This window comes from Hydractinia symbiolongicarpus, chromosome 5 (genome assembly GCF_029227915.1).
Source record: "Hydractinia symbiolongicarpus strain clone_291-10 chromosome 5, HSymV2.1, whole genome shotgun sequence".
In the NCBI taxonomy this organism is placed as follows: Eukaryota; Metazoa; Cnidaria; class Hydrozoa; order Anthoathecata; family Hydractiniidae; genus Hydractinia; species Hydractinia symbiolongicarpus.
In genome coordinates this window covers 9147604-9171647 of record NC_079879.1, presented here as the reverse complement: position 1 = coordinate 9171647, position 24044 = coordinate 9147604, and the positions used below count along the sequence as shown (strand labels likewise).

Here is a 24044-nt window from a genome sequence, read left to right as displayed (position 1 = left end):
ACACAAGTTATTTTAGTATGTTATAAATATTGAGAAGTCCATAAAAAGTAACTCTTTTCTAACATTTATGGTTGAATGGGATTTAGCAAGAAAAAAAACTGCATCCAACAAATGCATGACATTCTGCACATGATGTACAAAGTGTCTGAATGTTGAATCATGCATTACTGCATGAATTTCTAGCAAAGATGTTAACTTTTCTTTATAGACAATTTACTGAAAGTAAACAAGCCTTAGGTTTGCTTAAAATTAAGAATCATGCAGTACAAAAATAAGAGAATGGAAAAAAAACATGGCTGTTTATGTGCAAAGAAAATACATTTACAAAGACATCTTATTTTTTTCCCCAATTTACTGCCTTAATTTTTCTTGCTGTTGTTACTTATAATAAATCCTACTTATGATTTATAAGAAATCATGCTTATACGGAAACTTGTTGGTTTCTAAGTACAGTTATGTCATTATCGTCATTAAAAAAGACATTTTTTGGAGGTGGAACAACAACTAGTTTTTTTTCATGATTTTATGAACAGTTGTTGGATCAAATATCTAAAAAAAAATTTACAGTTAACTTCCCTTTTATTAGCAAAGGATAAAAACGACTCGATACAATTTTATTTGTTATAAAAATATTTCAAACCAGATTTTTAGTCCAGACATCTGTGTGACTGCAGTGAAGTTAATTTTCACCTTTTTTTAGCTCTTGATTGAATATGACATTACTGGAAATATAGAAGAATTAAAAATACATAAACTTCGTCGTCAACTGTTGATTGATTACTTGCTTGTTGAAGTTCCAAATTCTTCAAGAAGATCGCCTGCATTGGTATGTTAAATTTTTAAAACAATATATTACAGTTGAATTGTACTCCCTAGTCTCATTTTTTTATTATTATTATTATTATTATTATTATTATTATTTTACGAATTGATTCTATAAAATTAAATTTATTTTTAAATAATGTATACAATAATCGCTAAGTGTGTCTGTCTGTCTGTGACAGGCAAAGTGGATGCGTTCATTTTCCTTTGATGTTGCCAGAAAACTTATGTCTCAAATGGTAAATTATCTGATGTTACGGCACGACGTCAATATTACTATTTTAACGTCAATATCTTATATTAAATTAATGAAGTCATTACAGTGCACTTAAAACTTTGAGGCCAAATAACTTGGAAATTAGGTGGTGACGTCAATGATTTTTTACAGCGTGGGTAACTAGAAGCTACCTGGGACCAATTTGGGTAAAATTCCCAAACCTGGATCCCCAAATTTGTTTCGGAATGGATGGGTTAATGACGTCATCAAAAAACCTTCAAACTCTAATATATCTGCAACCGTTTGTCAAAAGTACATGATCCTATACTTTTTCTTGATCAGCTATTCAAGACCTATTCGATGAAGGCAACAAGTATACAAATTTATAAAAAACTTTTGGGGGGTTTTGATGGGCCATTGCTGACGTCAGCAAAATTTTTCAACCTTATATCTTCTTAGGCTTTTGTCGAAAGCATGTGATCCTATACATTATTTTGATCAGTGTTTTAACCTCAGGCAACGAATAAACTAAACCTTGCCAATTTTTTTTTGTATCTGCAGTTTTGCCGTCAGTAAAAAATCTAAAACAAACTATTTGTCGTCCTTTTGCCTAAGTGGATTTCTCCACGAGCCTTATCGACTAGTTACAAATAATATGTTTGTTAGGGATAAAAAGTACCATTATGAGTTTATCGTCAGTACATATGCAGTCTGACTGTTTCATAATTCAAATTCTTTAATAGGTTTTTAAACCCTTGTTTGATGCTGTTGAAAATGACTGGGTGTATGTGCAGTATTTTGGTACCAGAAAAGTGTAAGTCATAACTATTAGTTCTAGAATAAGGCTTTATTGAAATGCTTTGTTTTCTGTGTGTAGAAAAACAAAAAAAATTCAGCTAGATGACCAAGTTAAAGCCTTTATACAAAGACTGAACATCGCCTTTTCTTATGGAATATTTAAGTGGGAATAGAAAAGTGTGATTTTTCATGTTACCTAAGTCATCTCTATAATATCTATATATTGATAAAAATTTTGAAATACATATTCTTTAACAGCTCTTAAAACCCTGTTATAAGATAACATATGAGCTAAATTTTTGCTAACATTTCTTAAAATAGAAAGGATTCAGGTGTGTTTACAAAATGTTAGATGGTGTTACACGCTATTAGGTCAAATCAGAGAGAAAAAAAATGGATGCACAATACACTCAAATCATCGAAAAAGCGTTTGTATGTACAGTTCTAGTCTTTTTAGCAGTAGCAATTCTTAAAGATAGGAAATTAACAAAGGAAAAACTTTGTCAGCATCTTCATATATCAACTCTATCAACTCGCTAATACACGCACAAACATAATCATGCCTCACAAAAATCTCTCTTCCCCCTTTAAAAAACATGTAGCAACTGATGGAGTGTCTTTTAATTGTAACATCCTTTAATGTAAATGTTGCCCACCAAAAAATCAAACTAGCTAATCTTTTTAGACTGGATTTACACATCCACTTAACCATTCTCATAGCATTTCTTTCTAATTGGTCAAGATCTTTCTATCCTGCTATCCACTGTTGTACATCATTAAAGTTGGAATAATTTGTTTATAATCTCACCTTTGCAATGTTTGCCTACAACCTGAATGTCAGCTCCTAAACTTCCTCCAATACCACTGCACTTCTTATGTACCCAATGCTTACATGTGTGACAGAAATTTTAATTACTACCAACCCCTTTCATGAAAACTTCACAAGGCCACTTGCCAACTGCAAGGTCACACTTGGCTTCAGTGCTACTAATCATGACTTTAGACTTTGCTGCATTCACTCTTAACCCTTTCTCATCTTTCACTTCTCAAACTTTTCAAGTAATTCTTCAATTGACCCCGCTATAAGAACCAAACCATTTGCATACAATAACTCCCATGGACAACCTGTTCTGAACAATAGACATCCATCAGTAGTGCTTCTAAGACTAAAGCAAACAACAAAGGACTAAGTACAGAACCCTAATGTAAACCCACATTTACACTACTTACCATCTGTACCATCTTAATCAGCCACTCATCCACACCTAATCTTCTCATAGACTACCAAATAACTTATGTAGCACTCTATCAAAAGCATTTAAAAATCTACCAAGAAAAAATAGAGTTTCTTTCTCTTTCCTAAATACTTTTTCTGAGACTGTCTGAGTAAAAATATTGCATTGCACCTGTGTTGCTGTTACTGAAATTTGACATAATTTATACAGCATAAATAAATCGTAAAACGCTTATTATTCAAATCTTGAGTACAAAGAAGCTCACAAACTTCTCTATGATAACCTACTGATTCCTTAAAAATAAACCGTACAAGTTGGTTTTGACAGGAGGAAAAATCATGTCCATTCCAAATATCACAGCAGGTAGTTGTTAATAATGTGTGTTAAATGTCTAAGTTGAACTTGAAACCAGGAAGTTTGAAGTGCGTATAGGTTCAAATCCTAATTTGTATGAAAATTAAGTTAACATTTCAGAATAGCACATATTAATAAAAAACACTGTCTGTTTTGTAAAAAACAAAGGCTAAGAGCAAGGTGATTTAATACAGTTTTTTTTAAATTTCTACAAAAAGGTGTGGTATTAATTAAGAAATCCACTTTGCAAAATGGGATGCGTAAAGTGTGCGAAGGGTTTAAAATCTACTTATTACTTGTGAATTTTTTTTTAGTGAAAAAGTGGTGAAAACATCCCTCTATCCATTTCGATTTAAGGAAGTATGTATACTTTTTTTGTGCCTAAAGTAAAAGTTACTATATGTTCTAAGATAACCAACTTCTTTACTGGGTGTTATTGGGAGCAATTACCTCCTATTGTGACATTGTGTGGACAATGAATGCTTTCACAATATGAGTGGAAACGAAAATCATCTGCTAGTTAATTTATTTAAAAAAAATTATTATTCTGAGTGATTTATTGCACATAATAATTAAAAAGAATACTTACCAAGTACTTCAGGAGTTCATCACTTTTGTCTGATACACACATCTGTTCATTTTACTATAATACTATTAGTCGACAACTTGTACTTTTTTCATAAGAATTTTTCTTGCTATTTTATTTTTCTGTTTCTGTATTTTAGTCAAAACGTGAATGTGAGGCCTCATTTGTTTCTGAAGATTTAGCATCTTGGTTAAGAGTTGCAAAAACACAGCTCCTGTTTTTAAAAGGTAAAGAATTGCTTTAAGTTTAGGAAAACGGAACTATAAGGAAATCACTAACCCAAACATTTGTTATGTTAATATTTTAAATTTGGATTTAAGTCCTGAGTATTTATGTTTTAAATTTAACAGGGTTTGTTAACCATCTACAAAAATGACTATTTTTTTCTCGTCACAATTTTTTGTTTAGGACCATACTCTATATCTCCATGTACACTGGATGTTTACAAGTAAGTATGAATTTCATTGTACGTAACTGAGTAGATAAGCTTTTATCTGTCAAGTCTTTCTAGCCATTTCTCATGTAATCCCATCCCATGCTACCTCATCAAATGTATTTACAAAGTATCTGACTAAATTGTGTTTTATGTCCTTATAAATAACATGCTTTATGTGGAATATGAAATTCATGATACAATTGTTATTTAGTTTTGCTAAGGGTGGGAAATTCCAAGCTACGTTGGTACACCACGACACCTTCAACAGGGTATGAATTAAATTTTTACTAAACCGCTTCTCATGGTGAGAAGTTGTACAGATTATAAAAAGACTAATAACAAAAAGTAGTAAGACTGATTTCTATTAAAGACATTCTGTTTTCACTTAGTTTTTTTATAGACATTTAGTATCATGGACAGTGAGAATTGCAAATCCTTAAAAGTTGATCCACGTTTGTCACAAGTTAAATTTACTTGTTCAGGTATGAGGTATTTTGTTAAGATAAATGTACTTAGCAAACTTTTTGTACTAAAATATAACTTTAATGCAGATGAAGATTTAAATCAAATGTTGATTGGTAATGCCCAGGTCAAAAAACATTTTTCGCGACACAGCCAAAAGGTAAATTATTACAATCTTTTTTAGTTGATGTCCTGCAATGATATAACCTAATTCTAACATGTCAGATTTTTCTTGTAGGGTAATATTAAAATGGAGACTGCAAATACTATGCATTGGAGGCCACCTGCATGGATGGCGTCTGAGAGTTACCTTCAACTTATTAGTACCATGAAGGAAAAAGATCGAACAAAAGCTTCAGTTATTAAAGTCAACCCGAAGTATAACCTTGCATATTTTTATAATCAATTACATTGGATTGTATACTAATTTGATAATGCTTGCAATACATCAGTTTAATTATTTGCAAAATTTATTTAGAAAAATCCGCTGTTCTAGAAGTTCTCGCAGCAGCTCAACTTCCTCAACTTTAAGTGCAGGTCAAAAAAGAAATACTGGCAGCACTGCAGGATCACTGGATTATGCAGAGTCTCTAAGTCCCTCTTCTGCACCTGGTGATCTTAATGAGGAGTTGAGGTGTGTGTGTTTTACTTTCTTTGTTGATCTGGTATGTAAGATTGCAAAAGGGACTGAATCTATAAATTAACTGCATTTTAATTATTTTTATATATAAAAAAAAAAATGATTTTAAGGTGAAATTTTTGAAGCAGAATCCCTGGAGCAAGCATGAATATTGCAGTTAGATTATTTTTAAAAAATCATTGACAATATAATCTGATTTAAGCTTGTCATCACAGCCCTTATAACTGCGAAATAACTGTGACTTTTATGTACAAAAGGGGTTTGTTTAATCATCAAATAGTTTGAGTCAGACAAGTCGAGTTTCTTGTAAGCAGCTTAAAATATATTTTGATAAATAAATAAACACAAAGACAGGTTTTTTAGATATAATTTACAAATTTTAGTTTTATTCGGTATCTCACATAACTGTTTTAACAATAAGATAATAAAGATGATTGCTTTTGTAGAGCTTCAAGGTTACTTCGTTTTCTTGAAATTAGCAGCGCTGAACCTGAAAAGTATGTACAAAAAATTATAATTTTTCTTTGCACAATATATTTACACTCTAATAATGGTTTATTGTCTCCATAGACCATCCAGGCTGCTACGCTTTTTCAAGATTAGTGACGGTAACAGGTAATGCCTTTTTTAGCAATATCAATTTATTTTTTACATTTTTGTTTTGCTTACAAAAAAAATTATTAAAATGTTAATCAATAACCAAAATATTTCACTTCTTTTTTGCAAATCCAAATTGTACGTTTTTTGCCCATGTGTAAAACAAGTATGTGTTTTTTGTATATTTTACATCTGCATGTTATTTTGCTTGTAGCTCTGGAATACAAAACCAAACACCTGTAGAAAATGATAGGTAAGGAAAACAGTGATCTTTTTATATGAATTCCACTTTTTTGGGGGGAGGTAAAGACATGCTAAAAATGATATTATTAGTGATAAGAGTACATCCTTGACCTTTCAATTCCTTAAATTATTTTCAAAGCTTTAAAAAGTGAAATAATTTTATATAATCTAATCTATGATTTATCAATCGAAATCTGATACTAAATTTATACTTTGGCTATTTTATATTTACTAGTCGTTCGCGGCAAATCAGCTGTCGTATATACTTCTTGCATCACTATTTCATGCATCCTTGCCGTCTGTTTTTGTGAAGTAACACAATTTGCTTGGACAGGGATTATTGTTATTTTTATGATTATGGAGATGGGATTATAATGATTAAAAAATGTGACTAAAAAATAAATTACTATTCACAGTTTACAACTTATTTTTTTAGAACTAATTTTAAAAGATATAAAAATACCTATTATTAATTTTAAGTAGATTGCTTTATTATCTGAGCAGTTCTTCATAAATAAGGAATTGGTTATTTAAATAATGATGTTCAGTTAATTATAGTTATATTGACAACAATCAGTTTAAATTCATTTCATTAAAAAAAATAATCTCATGCCATTTTACTTGCAAAACATGTATTCTGGTAGTTATTAAGAAGTGCAATGGAGATGTAGTTTGCAGTAATTCAAATTTGTGTTTTTACTTTGCATATATTACAAAAAATGTCTTTGTTTAATTTTTATACACTTAAACATGTTTTTTTGCCTCCACTGTTTAAAACTATTTTTGTCTTTGTTTTGTAAGTAAATGTCTTGCATTATGGCCAGTTTGTAATATCACTCATATAGTTTATAAGCTTTTTTTAACATACTGTTCTTACTGCCAGTTTTTTGGATATTCATATGATGTTTACTGCACACTTTTAGTTGATATGAGAACACAAAAAATAAAACACAAAATATGTAAATTGATGCTGAGCAATATTCTTAATTCAGTTTTGTCATCAGCACGGCCTATTTTTTCGATTTAAAACCTTTGCAGTACGTCCTGTTTTTGACTTAATCCTACAAAACTACCTAGGTGGAACCTAGCTAGAGAATGCAGCTGATGCTGTTTTGCAATTTCGAGAAATAGTCAAAATTTTTGAAAGAAATGTAGGTAAACAAAGCAACCAAATTTACATCAGGCTGTTTTATGTCGGGTTCAGAAAGTATTTGCTGCGTGCTTACCTAATGTTAATAGTATTTGGGTGATTTGGAGCCTAAATAATTCTACCAAGTTTATTCTTAACATTTATTTAATTGTTGCAATAATTTCAGTAGTTTACCTAAATTAAAAGAAATTTTAAAATTTAGATAAATTAAGTTAAAATTTGTTTATACATAAATGTTTGTTTATACATAAATTATTTCGCATTTACATATTTATTTTTTAATGATTTTGATGCTATTTTGAGAGTAAGTATTGTGTGACATTTGTGCATTTTGTGCAGACATCCAAGCTCACCTTGTGATCAGGAAATTGAGGAAGATTATTCCTCCACTAATGCTGGAGTTGAAGAGGACGATGTGTTTTTTGACACAAATGTTAACCTTTCCAAGCAAAAGTAAGAAATTATACTTTTATGCATTTAAACTCCGTGCAAGTTCTTCTTCATTATCTAGAAGTTTTAACTTTCAAGTAGAAAGCTGTTTTTTTTGAAGTAACAAAAAATAAAATAAAAGTTAATAAATATAAAAATATAAAGGATTGCTAGGGAATATTAAACAGACAGCTTGTTGCCTGCCTGTTTTCTTTCTTATGTGAACATTTCTCTAAAACTCTTTGCTTTTTTTTCATTTTGCAAATAACATTGATGTTTTTATTTGTACATCTGAATGGTGAAGTTTTAGTAACAAATATAAATTGTTTGCATGTTTGTTTTCTAATATAAGTTAAAAAAGAGAATGTTTGTTATTAGCTTAAATTGAAATTGAATGTTGTATGTTGGGAAAGAAAAAAAAAGTTCTTATCAAAATCTCCATCACATATAAAGTGTAGAAACTTCCACAAACCTAGGTTAAATGTTCTTTTCTTCTTTAACACTTCAAATTATTATAAGTACATGTTGATGAAATGTGGTAGATAATTCTAACAGTTATAATTACTGCATTGTTAAGTGTAAAAGAAACAGCTATTCAAATTATATTTTGCAATTTTTTATGCATTAGAATGAATTTACAAGCCTGTTTCTGTGACTACATGGTTTCTTTATTGTTGTTTGTAAACATTGTGGTTAAATGATATCCATTGCCAGCTGTGAAATCCTATAGCAAATGTATGGTTTTTCTCCAGTGTCTTACATTGTTATTTTAAAAAGTAGTTTTCTTTCCAATTCTGTCTTTTGTAAAAATAACTTTGTTTGATGACAATGATGCATATAAACATGAATCATAGATGTGGAGATTATGACAAAATAGTTTTTGCATAATCTCATGTATATGACTTCATGTCTTCCTTTTTGTGTGATTAACCGCTAAAGTTAATTAACTAATGAAAGAAAATTGTTATATAAGGAGCAGGAAGTATTGCAGAGAGGATCCCAACAAATTTTTTCCCTTTCAATAAATCTGAATTTTTTGCCAAATAATATTATCCATTTGTTCTATCTTCAATATATATGTAGGAATGTAAAGCATTTGTTCTACACGTTTGGTCTGAGCAAAAACATAATAAAAACAATTCATAAAAGAAACACCCATAGTGACAAAATTTTCACTTTTATATTTTCTCCCATTATTACTAATAGGCTTAGATCACATTAAATCACGATCACATTTTATTTAGTGTACACGAACATGCAGAGACCCCTCAAGAAAATGTTATTCCACAAGATGTAGACAAACCATGGAATGATATGCATAAAGAAATAATAACCCTTGACGTTCATGGGCAGGAACAGGCAATATCCGGTTACAAGCTACCAATTCAGGATCTTCAGGAGGGAAAAGCTACCCAACAAAACGTTTGTGAAACTGAAAATGTTAAAACCCAAGATTACAGTGATAGCAATGTTAACGGCAAACCTTTAGAAACTATGCCTGTTATTGGAAATAATTCAACTTCCTTTGTAAATGGTCATTTGAGAAAAGAGGAAATCCAACAGCAAATACCTATGGGCATAAATACTAGGGAGGACAATCTGGATGCTGTAATGAGCTTGGCAGAAATATCTAATGTCACTGTAGGTATGGTTAATGACAAATCAATACCAGATCATTCTTCAAGATCGAAAGAACTTAACGAAACAAAACCTGTAAAAAGAAATGTACTAAAAGTCAACCTAGAAAGTAGTGACAGTCATAATGCTGTAGAGTATCATCCACATTGTTCCTCAGAAAAGGAAATGCTAAAAGTTAATTTATGTAATAAAGATCTGCCTTCAAGTGAGCACAGTATTGATTTATTTCAGAAGGACCAAGTTGATATAACAACATCTGATAATGAAAAGTTTGCTCATGATGAAAATTGTGTAGAGATTTCTTACAATGGTAAAATCGCTGACATTCCCAGTCATAACCACACACCAGAAGTTTCATGCGCAATTAGCAGGAGTGAGGTTTCATGCAGAAGTAACATTATAAATGTTTCCTGCAGTGTTAACACCACCGCAGTTACATTTCCCAGTAACATAAAAAGAACTTTATGCAGTAATAACGTCCCAATAGTTTTTTCAAAGCATAATGACCCATTAGTTTCAAGCCCTGTTAACATTAAAGAAATTTCACGCAGCAGTAGAAGAACAGAATTTCCACACAGCAGTAAAATTACAGTTTCTTGCAGCAATATGCAAGATGCTCCAATTAGTAGTAACAGTACAATTTTGTGCAGTAGTATACCAGAAGTTCCATCAAGCAGTAACATCACAGCTTCATGCAGCAATATGCCAGTTGTTTCATGTAGCAGTAACACCACGAAGGTTTCATGTTACGGTGACATCATGGACGTTTCATGCAATAGTAACATTACAAAAGTAAAAAACGAACAGAAAGGATGCACAGAGAAGACACCAAACAATCTGTTGAACCATACTTTAGAGGAAGTAAACTTTTCTAAGATGGCATCTGAAAGTCTTATTGTAAATGAAGTATCTGATCAAAATTCAACAACGAGAACGCCAAAGAAGCATTCTAGGTGCTATATTTTTTCCCAATTTTTTTTTTCTTTTTTGCTTAAAAATTTGTGTAGGGTAAGTAAATAATGCAAATTTTTGATGATTTAAGCTTTCCAAATTACGTACCAAGTGTTGTGCTATTTAGGGTCCATTTTTTTCTACAAGATATCTGGCTACAAGTACCACAAATCCCACAATTTTCAGTAATTTTTTTTTAGTCTTTTGTGGTGCTTGTATCGGAATATTTTTGCCTTCTTCGGGAAGCAAGGCAAACGTAGTTGTGGTGGTACTCATAGCTAAACTAACCTGAACTTTCAGTGTAAACCTTTATGCTCTGACTACCAACTTTCAGGCATTTTATTCTGATAAAACGCGGCAATCGTAGTAATTTATTCGCAAAAATTTACCATATTTAAAATAATTATTTAATAATTATGCTTGTTGTGTAGTATAAACAAACATAATATAAACAAACAAGCGCCATAGTCAAATCAAAACAAATACATATGCACTTTTTGTCAATATTAAAACATGAGTATGAGCCATTGTGATGAAGAATTCTTCATCTGAGTCATTATCGTAATGATCATCACTTTCTTCTAATACAAGCGAAAGTGAAAGTATTTTTGTACGTAACTCGGCTAAGTTTACAAACTAATGTATTCAGCTAATTCATGCAACTGACAACGAAATAATTATTTTATTTTCAAACTATCCATTTTCAAAATAGCAAGCTAATGTGGCGGTGTTTGTGGCCAGATACCAATTGTTTTTTTCAGCCCTGGTAAGTGTCGTTGGTACATGTGGTATTTTTAACTGTTTCCTAAGTTGAAAAAATGGACCCTTACACCAGATAGTGTCCTCTTAAATGAAGTTTTCCTTTTTGGCGGAAAGTTTTAAGAGTAATTTCCTCAAATGAGCTCCACTTTATTTTCAAATAGAGGTCATTGAGAAAATAATGTTCAGAAAGGTTTTAAAAGGCTTGTTTTAAAAATAATAATAAATTTTCTATTTTTAAAATTGCATAAAAATGTTAAAATTACTTTAATGTCTTTTCTATATATTTAATACACACTTCTGTAGATGTTTCTCTTATCTCAATATTTTTAATTTTTCTTTCTATTATCTTATTATGCAGTGGTTTAAAACCAATAAATCAACTGGATATGTTACGAATAATGTATAGTGAAATTGACAAAAGTCCAAGCAGTTGTTCTACCACCTCCACGCCAATCAAAGAATTGACACCAGTAAAAAAACAGGCTATTCATGAAGAAGCAAAGGTACCAACTAATATCCAAAACCTTGATGTATCAGCTAAAGGATCTGTTACCCCAGTGAAACCTGTGGCAACATGTGGCTTTAATAGTGTTTCATCCTCTACAAATAAAACTGGACACCATCAATCTATATCTGATGCTAATTCAACGTGTGACAGTATTTGTGTCAGGCCTGATCAAGAGCAATTGTCTGAAAAAATTGATATGAAAAGGTAATGATGCTATACAATACATTGATATGTTCAAAAATATACATGATTTTAGCCATCTGTGAGCATAAGTATATTATGTTACATTTTTATCTTTGCAACTTATTTGGTGCTTTTAATAAAAATGTGGAATCAGGTTTGCAAGCACAAACAAATAAAAGTGTTTTTAAAAAAATGTTTAAAAGTCCTATAATTATGCTTTGCAACGAGATGTATGTAATCAAGATAAACGTGTTTTTAAGAAAAAGATAGTTCCCAATTTTCATCCAGTAAATGTCATGGCAACAGTTTTAAATTCATTTTAACAAGAATGTTGTCATGTTTTTGTTTGTTTATTTTTCCTGGCTGTGAATGGACCTGAAGATGAGAATTGTTAGCTTTGTAGTGATCATTTTTTATTAACATCCAGTATCTCTTTTGCCGTTTAGCAGTACTCCTAATTTCAGCATAACTGAGTCTACAAAATACACAACCAAGATTACAGAACAAAGAGGAAGTGTGGTGGAATATCCATATGAAAGTCACATAAGGTAAGAAAACATTGATCTTAAAGATCAGTATGAGGCACTTTGATCCTTATCGTATAAAACACTGACACTTTATGCTTTCTCATTAGCAATGGGGAATCAACAGTAACTAAAGTGTACGAAAAAACTATTGTTAAGCATATTATCAGTGAAGAAATTAAATTGAAGGAAGTTTCCACACACTCAGGTTGCAATAATGGCAATTCTTGGAACTCACACGACACAGGGTAATTATCAGATAACCTTTTCAACTTGAATATTAATTAGTAAAATAGCGTTATAGGCTGTCAGTAAATTATTTTTGTTTGCTGTAACCCAAGGTAGGGAAAAATTATGGTGAGTTGGTGGAAAAAGAAATGATTTTTTTTCCAATTTTAAAACACAAAACAAGCATTTCCAAGTCTATTAAGCATCATTACTAAGAATAAACTGTTTCTACATCAAAACATTTATTTGAGTATCCAGGCTATTTCCACTATTAAACTTTACCCGAGAATCTATCAACTCGGACTTGTGTCTGTCAGTTAATATTTCGTTAAGAAAAAAAAATACATAATGTTATAGGCGCTAATATTTTAATTGAAAAAAAGTTTCACAGGATTTCAAGTCCTGTGATATGGCATATCCATGTTACAGCAAACAAATAATTATTGTTCACTATATAGTTATTATTTCCATTTGTGTGCCCTTTGCGTAAACTCCTTGTATGGATTGTTAATTATATGGTCATTACTGTTTTTAGTACTGCATCAAAGCAAAAACTAAGCAGTTTTCAAAAGAGGAAAAATCCAAAATCGCCTGTCACGTTATCTCTCGAAAGCATAAAAGAAATCCTAGAAGAAACAAGAAAGTTATCAAACCCTTACAACTCAGAACATATGCAAAGCTTTGACGCTGCAAAAGATAATTTCATGCCACTCAGTAGTATTGGCATTTCTTCGAAAGCAACTAACTGTGAGAGTACTGCAATAACTGCATTAGAACGTTCAATTGGAAGTATAAATTCTACTGAGTATAATCCTACTACAAACTCTGATTCCAAGAAATGTGATTTTGTTATTTCCCAATCAAAAAGTAAAATTAACTTTCAAAACCATGGAAGCTCGGATAAGAAAAGCAAAAATCAAAGACAGAAAGTTTCTAAACGTAGATCACAGAAGAAATATCATCCACCAGCTGAGAATAGTGAAAGTGCTGTCGTACGTTCCAACAATTCCTGCCCCACTGCAACATCTTTTAAAGAAATGGCAAAGAAAAACTATAGTCATTTATCACAGGGTGGTTTTATTGACTCAACAGGAGAACACTATGAACAAAATCAAATGCATGCGAACAAAACTTTGACTTATCGGGAGAGCTTTCAATTTTCTCGAAGTTCAAATAGTTCCAATCCTGATTATAGACAAAATCATCAATTATCTCTCTCTCAACAGAACACTTTAGGTGATAATAAAGTGGAAAATTGGTCAAATAACGAACTTTTACAAATTATGCAGGCTAAAAGTGGTCCAACATCCTATGAGTATGCATCTATTGCTTATCTCCAAGCTTACCTATCCCGGCAGAAATGCACAACAGAATATTTAGAAGAGGAACTAATAAAGTTTAGCAAAAAGAAACGTGATAACAACACTGAAAGATTGGAAAATCGTTTGAAAACATTCTTATATGTCAGCAAGCTACCAACTTTACAGCACATTGGCAGTGAAGATTTCTTTGTGGGGGACCCGAATTTAAAATGGGACTTCATTTACCAAAAATTAACTTCGTTTGTTGCAAGATGTCAACAGGAATTGTCCACCAAACTGATGTTGCGAAATGGTATGCCTGGTTGTTATTCACACATGCAACAGAAAATGTACAATGCCTTCGACAGCCAGAACTTTACAACCCTTTGCAATCACAATAACCTACCACAGTTTCAATCCAACCAACAGTACAACTTTAATAATCTCAACTATATCTCTCAGTTAATGCAATCTCAATCCAATTCGTCCTTGAATTCATCTCAAGATATGCTACCATATTGCCACAATGATCATTTTCAAGCAACACCACACCTTTCAACTATATACAACAATTATGGTAATGAATTTTATAATCGCAGTTTAAGTGACTCAGCCGCTGCTGAGCAGGAACATAATCAAATTCAAAATTCAATAGATTACCATGGTTTAAATGCAATCCTACCAGATGGCTACCGTGTCACCGACAAAGTTCCAGATGTAATGGCAAGCAGCTCTGAAACACCGATAACCACGTCTGTTACTTACTCTACAAATATGCCGTGTATTTCCAAGCGTGCGTTTAGCTATACTGAAGGATTTGATCCATGCGAAATTCGAAAATCCCAATACTTCGGTAATTCTTCTTCTAACCCAATGTTACACGCAGTGAACAAGATTGAAACTAAAAGCAATACAGCAGCATCTATTTTTTCAAGCAAACCAAGTAGGAAGAAGAGAGACAGGATTACGATAGAGAACTACATGTCATCATATCACAATGATACTCTACCTACCAAGACAACTGGAACTTTAAAAGACAATGCAGAACCATTTGCTGTGCAAACAACACCTAATACCGTGACTTCTGCTGGTTACGAAGTAAATCCTTTTATTGACCTAAATACGACAGTTCACGATGCATTCCTTGACAGTCTTCTTGAAAAGTATCCGATCTCTTATAACACAAATCCAACTGCACAAATATTTGAGAACATATTAAATGATACGGATAACATTGACGAAAGTGGAAAGCAAGAAACAAATGAAGCTTCTGATCTGCATTGCTCAGTAGTCACATCACTAAAAGAAAAAGATTCAAAACCAGTTTCCGTTATAATGAATACACCGATTGCAAAATCTGAGAAACTGTCAGAAACTGGTCAAACCTCAGTTAAGAAGGATTTTGAAACAAACAATACTAACCTGGCGAAAGATAAAATTCCTCAAACGAAACTGGAAATTTCACACGTTTGTGAGACTGCAGAAACTTCAACAAAAGATCCAAAATATAACTTCGCTGTTAGTCATCCACAGACAACGTATTATGCTAAGGCAAATACATGCAAACATCCATCATATAGATTTGCTGAACGCTTAGGTTTGGATAAATCCGGCCTAAGTTTGACTGCACCTCGAAAGGACCAAGTCGTCAACAATCTGGAAATTAGAAAGAGTGAAAGCTATGATAAAACAATCTCAACTAGTCCTGGTATATTGACAAAAGGAGCGGCAGTATCCTCTTTGCCAAAACTTCCAACGAATGAACTAATGCATCAGGAAGTGCCGTGTTGTGAAAAATTAGACAAAGGCATTGAAGATACAAAGGTTATTTCAACAAGTTCATTAGGAGCAAACGTAAAGGATAGTTTGTCTGAGATTAAGAAGGCAGTTCCAAATCAGTCGTTTAATGATATAACTGATACTTCAATTGCTGCCGAAGTAGTCAATGAAGCTAACAACTTCAATGAAGTCTGCCGTGACTCAAAACCTATCAATACAAATGGTGATGGAAGGTCGTTAAGTGACAGCAGTACTGACGAGAACATCGGGGAGAAATTTAACAATGTTGTATCTGAATACATAATAGCGTTGATTGGGAAAAATAGAAAAAGCGTTCGAAGGCGTCCTTCTTTGAAAAGGCCAGACACATTTGTAAATGAAGACAATGACCCAAATGCACCGTGTGTAACCTCACCTAATGTAAAACCACCTTTACCGACTTCCACCCCGTCTGTTGCAACTGCAGTGAGTTGTCAAAACTCACCAAGACTGCAAACTAAACAACACATAAAGAAATTACAAAAAGATGAAGAAGTTGGCAAAAGTTTGGGTGATTCTAAGGAATATACAGATAAAGGTTTCAATTGTAAAACTCCTGTTACTGAAAACAATAAATTGCAAGCTGCAGCTGATCTTAGTATAAGTGTTTCTAAGGAAAGAAATAGTCCAAGAATAATAAAGGTTATAGAAGTAAAAGACCCTGCATACGAGGCACATTATAAACAAATGAATAAACGCTTGACTTTACCTCAATCATGTCAAATCGCAGGTCGGCGGTGTGTCAAAATTTTCGAAGTTACTGATTCTCACGATGATCTAAAACGTATGATATATAACAGTCCTCTCACCTTAAGAAGTTCTGAAATACATAGAACTAATTTCTCAGCTACAAGAAGTAATTCTAAAGCCTCACATGGAGCTGCAACTGTTACGACATGTATAAATAAAGCCCCACTATCTTCATCATTTCCTCTTATGTCGCCAAGTGTTTTTAATAAAAAACAGTCAGAGAAAAAATTTTCGACTTCTTCCCTGGCGACGCCTATTCACAATCCAAGATCATCCTCTATGTCGACATCATTCTTTATACAAAATATTTTGTCTTCTGTCAATAAAACATCTCCAACGAATCTTTCCAGCATGCAGAACGTCATCGCCAACAACAGGACGTGCAGTAATGAAATTTTTCAGACTAATACTGCACTTTCAGTGGGCACCACTAAACATACTCAACTTCATGAAGGAGTTCTAAGTTCCAACGGCAAAACTTCAATGCGTCAAGGCACAGAAGAACTTGGCAGAGTTTCTAAAGCAAAAGATCAATTATTGCCTGTTAGTGGTCCATTGTGTGTAGCCTCGTACGTAGCTTCTGAAGGAGACTACAGAAACATAAAGATTGTGGATACCTTACAGAAATTGAAAAACTCTGCTAATATTGAAAGCAGACAATGGAAACACCCCGTTGGAAATGATGGGAAAGTTTCTCTGCACACCAATTCAATAAACAAAGTTTGTGATGCTTGCCCATTATCAGTGGAACCAATTTCAAGGACTTTGAATCACATGAATAAACCCGTAACTACTACAGCATCGTTGGCAATGTCACCGCAGACATCAGATTCATCACTTGCTTTGGTCCTAACACCAGCAACAGCTGCTAAAGCCTCCTTGAGTAATGTTACATTAGCCAAATCCGGATCAACAGAAAAAACACAAGTTGGTAATGGAAGTGTATCTTCAGCATCACCATTAGTGTTTACTCCAAAAGTGTTGAACGAAATGAAAGCAGCGACATCTGCTGAAACAAACACAAGGACAGACGCCTCAGTCACAAAAGCTCGTACGACTTCTGCATTACTTTTCAATAACTTCACCTCAACGTCACCTCTTTCGTTCACGGTGCCACGTAGCCTACTTAGCCCTATGAAAGGACAAGATCTTAAATCTTTAGCAGGCAAAGGAATGCGATTTGTACTACAAGGCAAAAGTCTACTGTCGTCTTCCCCAATGCTGCTGACACCAACATCCTCAAGTGGCTATCAAATTCGATTTCTTACGTTGCCAAAAGCATCTATCAAACCATCATTTGATGCGCACACATCACAGTTTTCTACTAAGGTGACAAGTCAGGTGAAACCTGTAAACTTTTTTATGCCTATGGGAAAAAAAGGTGAGACATTGGAGTCCAAATTAAACACCAGTTTGAGTTCCCTGTCCAGTTCTGTCGTGACGCAAAACAAAGCAGCCGCAAAATTTCCACCAAACTTGTCAAAATCGATCACAAAAAATAATAAAGAAAGTAGGCCCCGTAAGAGGCGACACTTTGACGATTCCGATAAAAATGAAAGAAACGCACTGATTGGTGACATAAAAGTACGGAGAAGCAGTAGGAGTGTAGCGACAGATACGCAATGGAAGATGCATCAATGTCAAGTGGCAGAAGAAGATGCAGAAGACGAGGCGGATTCGTCCGAAACATCTCAGAAAAAAGATGAACTCAATAACAAAACAGAACTAGATGAGGAATTTATTAGAAGTGCTGACGCTCAAAACGCAGGTAAGGAGGAGGGTGAAAGTAACTGCAACACAAAACTAGGTGAGAAAGATGGAAAACTTAAGGATAACATGGAGCTAGGGGTGAGAGAAATTAAAAGTAATGACATCATAAAACAAGGAACGGACGAAATTAAAATATTCTCAAGCCAAGTTGTGACATCCACAATTCAGACTGTTTCAACTACGAGCGCTAATAAAAGGTTTACCGCGACCATTGTTCATGGTAAAATTCCAACAGAAGCAAAAATTACCAGTGTAAAAATGTCGCCCCTTAGTCTTCCTTTAATACCCTTCAAATATTTGCTTGAACAATCGAAAAGGAGCATGCCGAATAGCACTGTTTCTAACCTGTCTTGTACCACACATTTACCTACTACTGAAGACATACGTGCGAAGCCTTCTCAATCAAACGTATTACCTATAAAGCCTGAACCCAGCAAGACGCCTTGTAAAGCATCAGTGGAAAATGATTTTTCTCCTCCAGGCTCCCCACCGAAATCCCCACCTGTGCATTTAGCTGTACCAAGTGGTGTAAATCACGTGCTTTTGCCACCGGATGTCATTGAGAAAATTAAAGACAATAAAGTTCGATGTGAGTACGTTGACGAAAATGTGTTGAAGTCAATGAAAAATATGTCTAGTGAAACATCCACGCAGAGTTTGACATCCAAACATACCGTAAGTACGTCTACTCCAACGAAGATGAAAGCAGCTGGTGTGAAAGCAGGTATTAAGAATCAAGTTAGTGGTGTATCATCTAAGCCTACGACTGGTTGTACTAATCTTACGGTATCAACGCAGGTTCCAGTTAAAAGTAAGCTGAACAAATCGAATCAAGTCATATCAGCCTTGGTTTCTCAATTTAAAACTTTTTATGGTGATAAATTTGCAGGGTTTGATATCTACGAAGACAACGGGAACAAGTATTTGCGTATCAAACAAACAACTGATGGTGAAATGGTGTCGATCTCGAATACTATTATATCAAATGTTATCTCGTCCCTGAATGCTCAAAGTAATGCACCTAATATTGTTAAATCAAATCAGGAGACTACTTCAAGCCCGACGAGTGGTGATAAAAAGCTGACTAGTCCCTTCAAAGTCTTGTTGACAGATTGTAGGAAACCCCCAGGGAAGAATTTGAAAATGTCCTCTCAACGGATGACTAAGGAAATCCATCAAGAAGAATTAAAACCAAAGAAAAAGAAGCAGAGATATTATTTTCCAGGTGATGAAGACATAAAAAGTGAACCAAACATTGGAGAAATAGTGAAAGCAAGGCGTGGTCAAAGTCAAGAAAAATCAAGAAAAAGAGAGAGAAAAATTGTCTCTTCGAGTGATGACGGTGAGTTTGATGATTTTAATTCAATAGACATTTGATACATCTCCTGTAGTCGTATAACCATATTTGTTGACAAAAAATATGGCTGTTAAATTATCCACCCAAAAACACGCTGAAAACTTCATCCTGTCAAACTGATAGTATTACAGTTTTGACTGTGTTTTCATGAGAAAAATAAGTTGCAGTAACTTCTTTTTAACCTCTTAAACATCTGTAATTCTTCGAGATTTTTTGCTATTGAATTGTTTAGCAAAATATCTCTAAAACGTTGCCTTCCCCCATATTTATAAGGAATCCGAATATAGCAGAATATAAATTCGGAAAAACTGTATTCCGTGTTGGATATATTATATTATTACCCGGGTAAAAGGGCGGCATCAATATTTTCGAAAATCGTGCAATGTGATTGGTCAAAACTTACGTCATAGCGGGCAATATCCCACGGTATTGCCTGCTACCATAGCAACAGTTTTATAGTTTAAATACGGTAGCATTAAATGTAAATCAGCACGGAAAAAAGTAAACAAAACACGTATATTAGTGAAACTTACTTTATTTTTTTTGTAGCTGCGATATAACCTGTAATGTTTACACGATATTCGATTTAAAAAAATATATTTCTAGTTCGAATGTCCGTTCCATGGGAATAGTGTCTATAAAGACATGGTTTCTACATCCTGCTTATAATGTTATATTTTTTGAAAAATCTAGCACCCGGATAATAATCCATATAATAACTGTTTATTTCGGGCATTACCTTCAAATATTGACCTCTGTCACGTATTGCCCTCACAAGCTCGGGCAATACTTTGACGTTGGTCAATAATCTCCGGTATTGCCCTCATAAACAGTTATTATAGGGTTATAAATAAAATTACAAATTAACCGTGAAAAAAAATCTTGGTCATCCTAGAATATAATTTTTATTCTCCTATTTTTTGAAATTTTTTTTAGGAGTTAATAGAAAGAAGTTAAGATCAAGTCAAATTGAACAAAAGTCATGGCTTCAAACCACTACATGTGATAACTTTCCAAAGTTGCCAAAATGTGTTGATTGTAAAGAAGGAACGGCGGATGCGTACTGTCGGTTTACTATGTTCAGACGGTAGGTGCATCTGTGTCATACCAAGTACTATTCTAATCAAAAAATGACTACTGAGAACTTTAATTAAATGAATTTAATTGAAATATCATTTTTAAAATATCAGGCTTTTCACAGTATGTATGAAGCTGTTGGAAAATAAATAAAATTAATTCATTAACATATTTATATATTACCATATTAAACTGTAGATTGGTTACAACTGATACGGGGCGAATAAGAGCTGCTGGTTTCTGTACGGCAGATGCAGCGGAAAAAGAAGATCTCCTCCATTGGGTGTACAATAACGATGGTACATTTCTTTCATTTACGTTTTTATATTTCCAAAGAATTAAGAAAAAGAGATTTTCGCTTAAAGGGAAAATACTTACTCACCCTCAGATATTTTCACGTGTTCAGTACTATGGTGTAGCAAATTTTTTCATGAAATTTTTACTTAACTTGGAAAACAAAAATGGAGAAAAGCCAAAATTTAATTTTGTTAGCAAAAACTAATGTGTTCGTGAAAATTGCATATTACTTTCACTACCTGGAAAGGGTTTGTTGAACCTTTTAACAAAGTCTGTTCCACCCTCTAGTCTGTACCATAGTTTTAAAGAACGTATATACCTTCAAAGAGGTATTTTTCTCCTGGTAATATTTCTATCTTATTTTTTATATATAGTAAAGTTGGACCTTGGTATCTGCAAACAAATCTTACGACATGTTGGAATGCAGTTTCAACAGTTAGTCGTACAAGAGATCGAAGCACAAAAGCAGGGTGGCAAAAAAGGTAACATTTTGAAAAATGTTTTTGAACTATATAACCGATTTATGAGCCTCCAAACTTGTAGACGTGTCTTATTTACTGAGCAATGTGCTTACCTGCTATATTTGTAAAAGGTTATTGCAACAGGGTTTCCTGTGGTACTGTAATTCTTGTTCGTGTTTGTTAGGCGAAAACGCGTGGAAACGTGCTGTGTTGCGTGTACGAGAAATGTGCGACATTTGCGCGACCACGATATTTAACACCCATTGGACATGTGACAAATGTGGGTTTGGCGTTTGTTTGGATTGTTTTAAAGCAGCCTACGGTCAAAGCAGTGGAAAAGGTACGTTTTGTCATCATGTTTGTGTTTTTTCTGTGTCTGTATTTTCTCTAGCATGTGTGATTGATAAGTTAATTTACATTTTGAGCTGTAAACAAAAATCGATAAGAATTTTGACAAGATGTTAGGTAATACGTTTCACATACATTAGTGTTTATCTTTTCAGAAAACAACAGCTTCCTTGATTGGCCGTTATGTGACGGGGGTGACGAGCACAATGCTAACCTTCTCACCGTCACTGAAATCATACCGAAAAATGGTATCACTTGACCTTTATTTGTTTATTTACTTATTTGTTTATTTAATTCAACAGCTGTCATTTTCATTCTTTTCTTTACTTCTAATTGTACACTATCATTCTTTTTTTTGCTATGTATATTTTCAACATTTTAGTTTTGCTGGATCTTCATAAAGACATGTTGAACGTATGTAAACAAATTGGTCTCAAATTTCGACAGCTGGATTTGTTGGAGTTCTCACATCACAAAGTTTGCAGCGATGTGCAAAAAACGATTGAACCCGTCACCAATGATTTGGATTTATTAGCAACAGTCGCAAATTTCGAGGTTTCTTTTTTTATATTGCTAGGTTTTTTTTGTATTTCTTTTGTTTTGCTGCTACCAGGACGCACATAACAACGACCCTCGTAAGGACGACCCACGTAAGAATGACCCATGTACGTACGACCCACTTTACACCTACTTTGTTTTGTTTCAGCAACAGGACTCGTCAATAGTAAGTGATTGCGAACGCAACATATTTGAAAATTACGAAAGCATCAAACGACAAAGTGCGACCGAATGTGAGTGGTATTGCGATAATAAAATGTTACACATACAGACACCGCGGTTTTGTGAAGAAACAATGAAACTCTTTAAATCGGAATGGCTAAAAGGAAAGGTATTTCGAGGATATTGTTTATTTTTTAGTAACATTTAGTAACATTCACTTTTAAGTTGGTTAGTGTCATCATCGATATCTATTCGTTTAGCCTATCATTGTTTCAAATGTTCATCGCAATTTAAACGAAGAATTATGGAAGCCTGAATCATTTTGTAGAGATTTTGGTGAGTTAAAGTTACATTGTATTGTGATGCTGGATGCAAGCAAATATTCTCTACAGTAGCGCTGGGTTAATGTTGATTTCCGTTGCTCAGTACAAACAATACATGGTGGTGTTAAAACCTACTGCAAGGTATAAATTTTGATTTTTTTAAGGTAATGAGAAAAGTGATATAGTGAACTGTTACGATGGTACCATTATCGAGAATTATCAGATCGATCGTTTTTGGAAAGGATTCGAATGCGTAGCAGGTAAGTGTAGATGTTATATCGTTTACGAACAAACAACCTGAAGGACGGCGTGAGAAGCTGTTTCAATCACAGTAGCAGTCATTTTGAACTTTTTGTCATTTTGAGCAAAGTTCACCTGTCAGTGCGAACTTGACAGAACTTCGATTCTTAGGTGATTCGGTTAGATCAAAAATCTTAAACAGTGCTAATTTTTTCTCACTTCAGCACGCTCCAATTTTTTTATTCTTCCCACCTCAAAAGTGTAGCTAGCGGATATCTGACGTTGGTTGCTACATTCTTAACAAAGTAGAATTCTTGCAGCCTACTGGCTGCAGAGAACTGGTCAAGTTGTAGTCGACCAAGCTTTCTCAGAAAAGTTAAATTACATGGCTTTGGGGCAGTCCTGCTCGGCTGATATTATAAAAGCGCCTGCTGTGGTGTTAAATTCCTGCATTTCTCTGTATTTTTTTGTGAATTTAGAACGTCCTGTGTTTTCCTCAGACTTGCAACATCATGTGACGCTTTTGAAGCTAAAGGTATATAGATACAATTAAAATTTTCTACGCAATTAAACATGAAGTTAGTTCAAAACAAAGGCTTTTGGTGCGTTATTTTTTATACTTCACAACAAAATTTCGTTGTGGAAGCGAAGGAAATGTCTACATAACCGCTCATGCAATTTGGTTAGGAAAACGTAGAAGTTGTTAATAAAGTTTCTCTTTATTTTAAGGATTGGCCTCCTGGTGATGACTTCAAAGAGAAACTACCTGCTAGGTATGTGTAATATTTCTATGTACCTAATTAGTTCTGTAATTCAACC

The 24044-nt window shown here is 33.5% G+C and overlaps 1 protein-coding gene across 3 annotated transcripts in view; it reads left to right on the top strand.

Annotated features, from left to right (window-relative positions):
- The window catches only part of LOC130644639 (uncharacterized), a 37762-nt gene that overhangs the window by 9371 nt on the left and 4347 nt on the right, over nucleotides 1-24044 (top strand). Inside the window, exons 2-31 of one of the 3 annotated variants that reach the window (XM_057450321.1) lie at nucleotides 701-826; nucleotides 1783-1853; nucleotides 3741-3786; nucleotides 4152-4239; nucleotides 4421-4460; nucleotides 4660-4717; nucleotides 4849-4930; nucleotides 5000-5070; nucleotides 5149-5288; nucleotides 5389-5544; nucleotides 5997-6047; nucleotides 6121-6165; nucleotides 6362-6400; nucleotides 7880-7993; nucleotides 9214-10560; nucleotides 11679-12032; nucleotides 12476-12559; nucleotides 12646-12783; nucleotides 13299-19744; nucleotides 20696-20846; nucleotides 21035-21135; nucleotides 21508-21615; nucleotides 21779-21934; nucleotides 22098-22190; nucleotides 22325-22497; nucleotides 22649-22831; nucleotides 22923-22998; nucleotides 23150-23245; nucleotides 23705-23760; nucleotides 23955-23998. In XM_057450321.1, coding sequence (XP_057306304.1) covers nucleotides 701-826; nucleotides 1783-1853; nucleotides 3741-3786; nucleotides 4152-4239; nucleotides 4421-4460; nucleotides 4660-4717; nucleotides 4849-4930; nucleotides 5000-5070; nucleotides 5149-5288; nucleotides 5389-5544; nucleotides 5997-6047; nucleotides 6121-6165; nucleotides 6362-6400; nucleotides 7880-7993; nucleotides 9214-10560; nucleotides 11679-12032; nucleotides 12476-12559; nucleotides 12646-12783; nucleotides 13299-19744; nucleotides 20696-20846; nucleotides 21035-21135; nucleotides 21508-21615; nucleotides 21779-21934; nucleotides 22098-22190; nucleotides 22325-22497; nucleotides 22649-22831; nucleotides 22923-22998; nucleotides 23150-23245; nucleotides 23705-23760; nucleotides 23955-23998 — 10733 coding nt within the window. Of the gene's footprint in view, nucleotides 1-700; nucleotides 827-1782; nucleotides 1854-3740; nucleotides 3787-4151; nucleotides 4240-4420; nucleotides 4461-4659; nucleotides 4718-4848; nucleotides 4931-4999; nucleotides 5071-5148; nucleotides 5289-5388; nucleotides 5545-5996; nucleotides 6048-6120; nucleotides 6166-6361; nucleotides 6401-7879; nucleotides 7994-9213; nucleotides 10561-11678; nucleotides 12033-12457; nucleotides 12560-12645; nucleotides 12784-13298; nucleotides 19745-20695; nucleotides 20847-21034; nucleotides 21136-21507; nucleotides 21616-21778; nucleotides 21935-22097; nucleotides 22191-22324; nucleotides 22498-22648; nucleotides 22832-22922; nucleotides 22999-23149; nucleotides 23246-23704; nucleotides 23761-23954; nucleotides 23999-24044 lie in introns of all 3 variants that reach the window. The other 2 variants (XM_057450320.1, XM_057450322.1) reach the window with 2 other exon arrangements.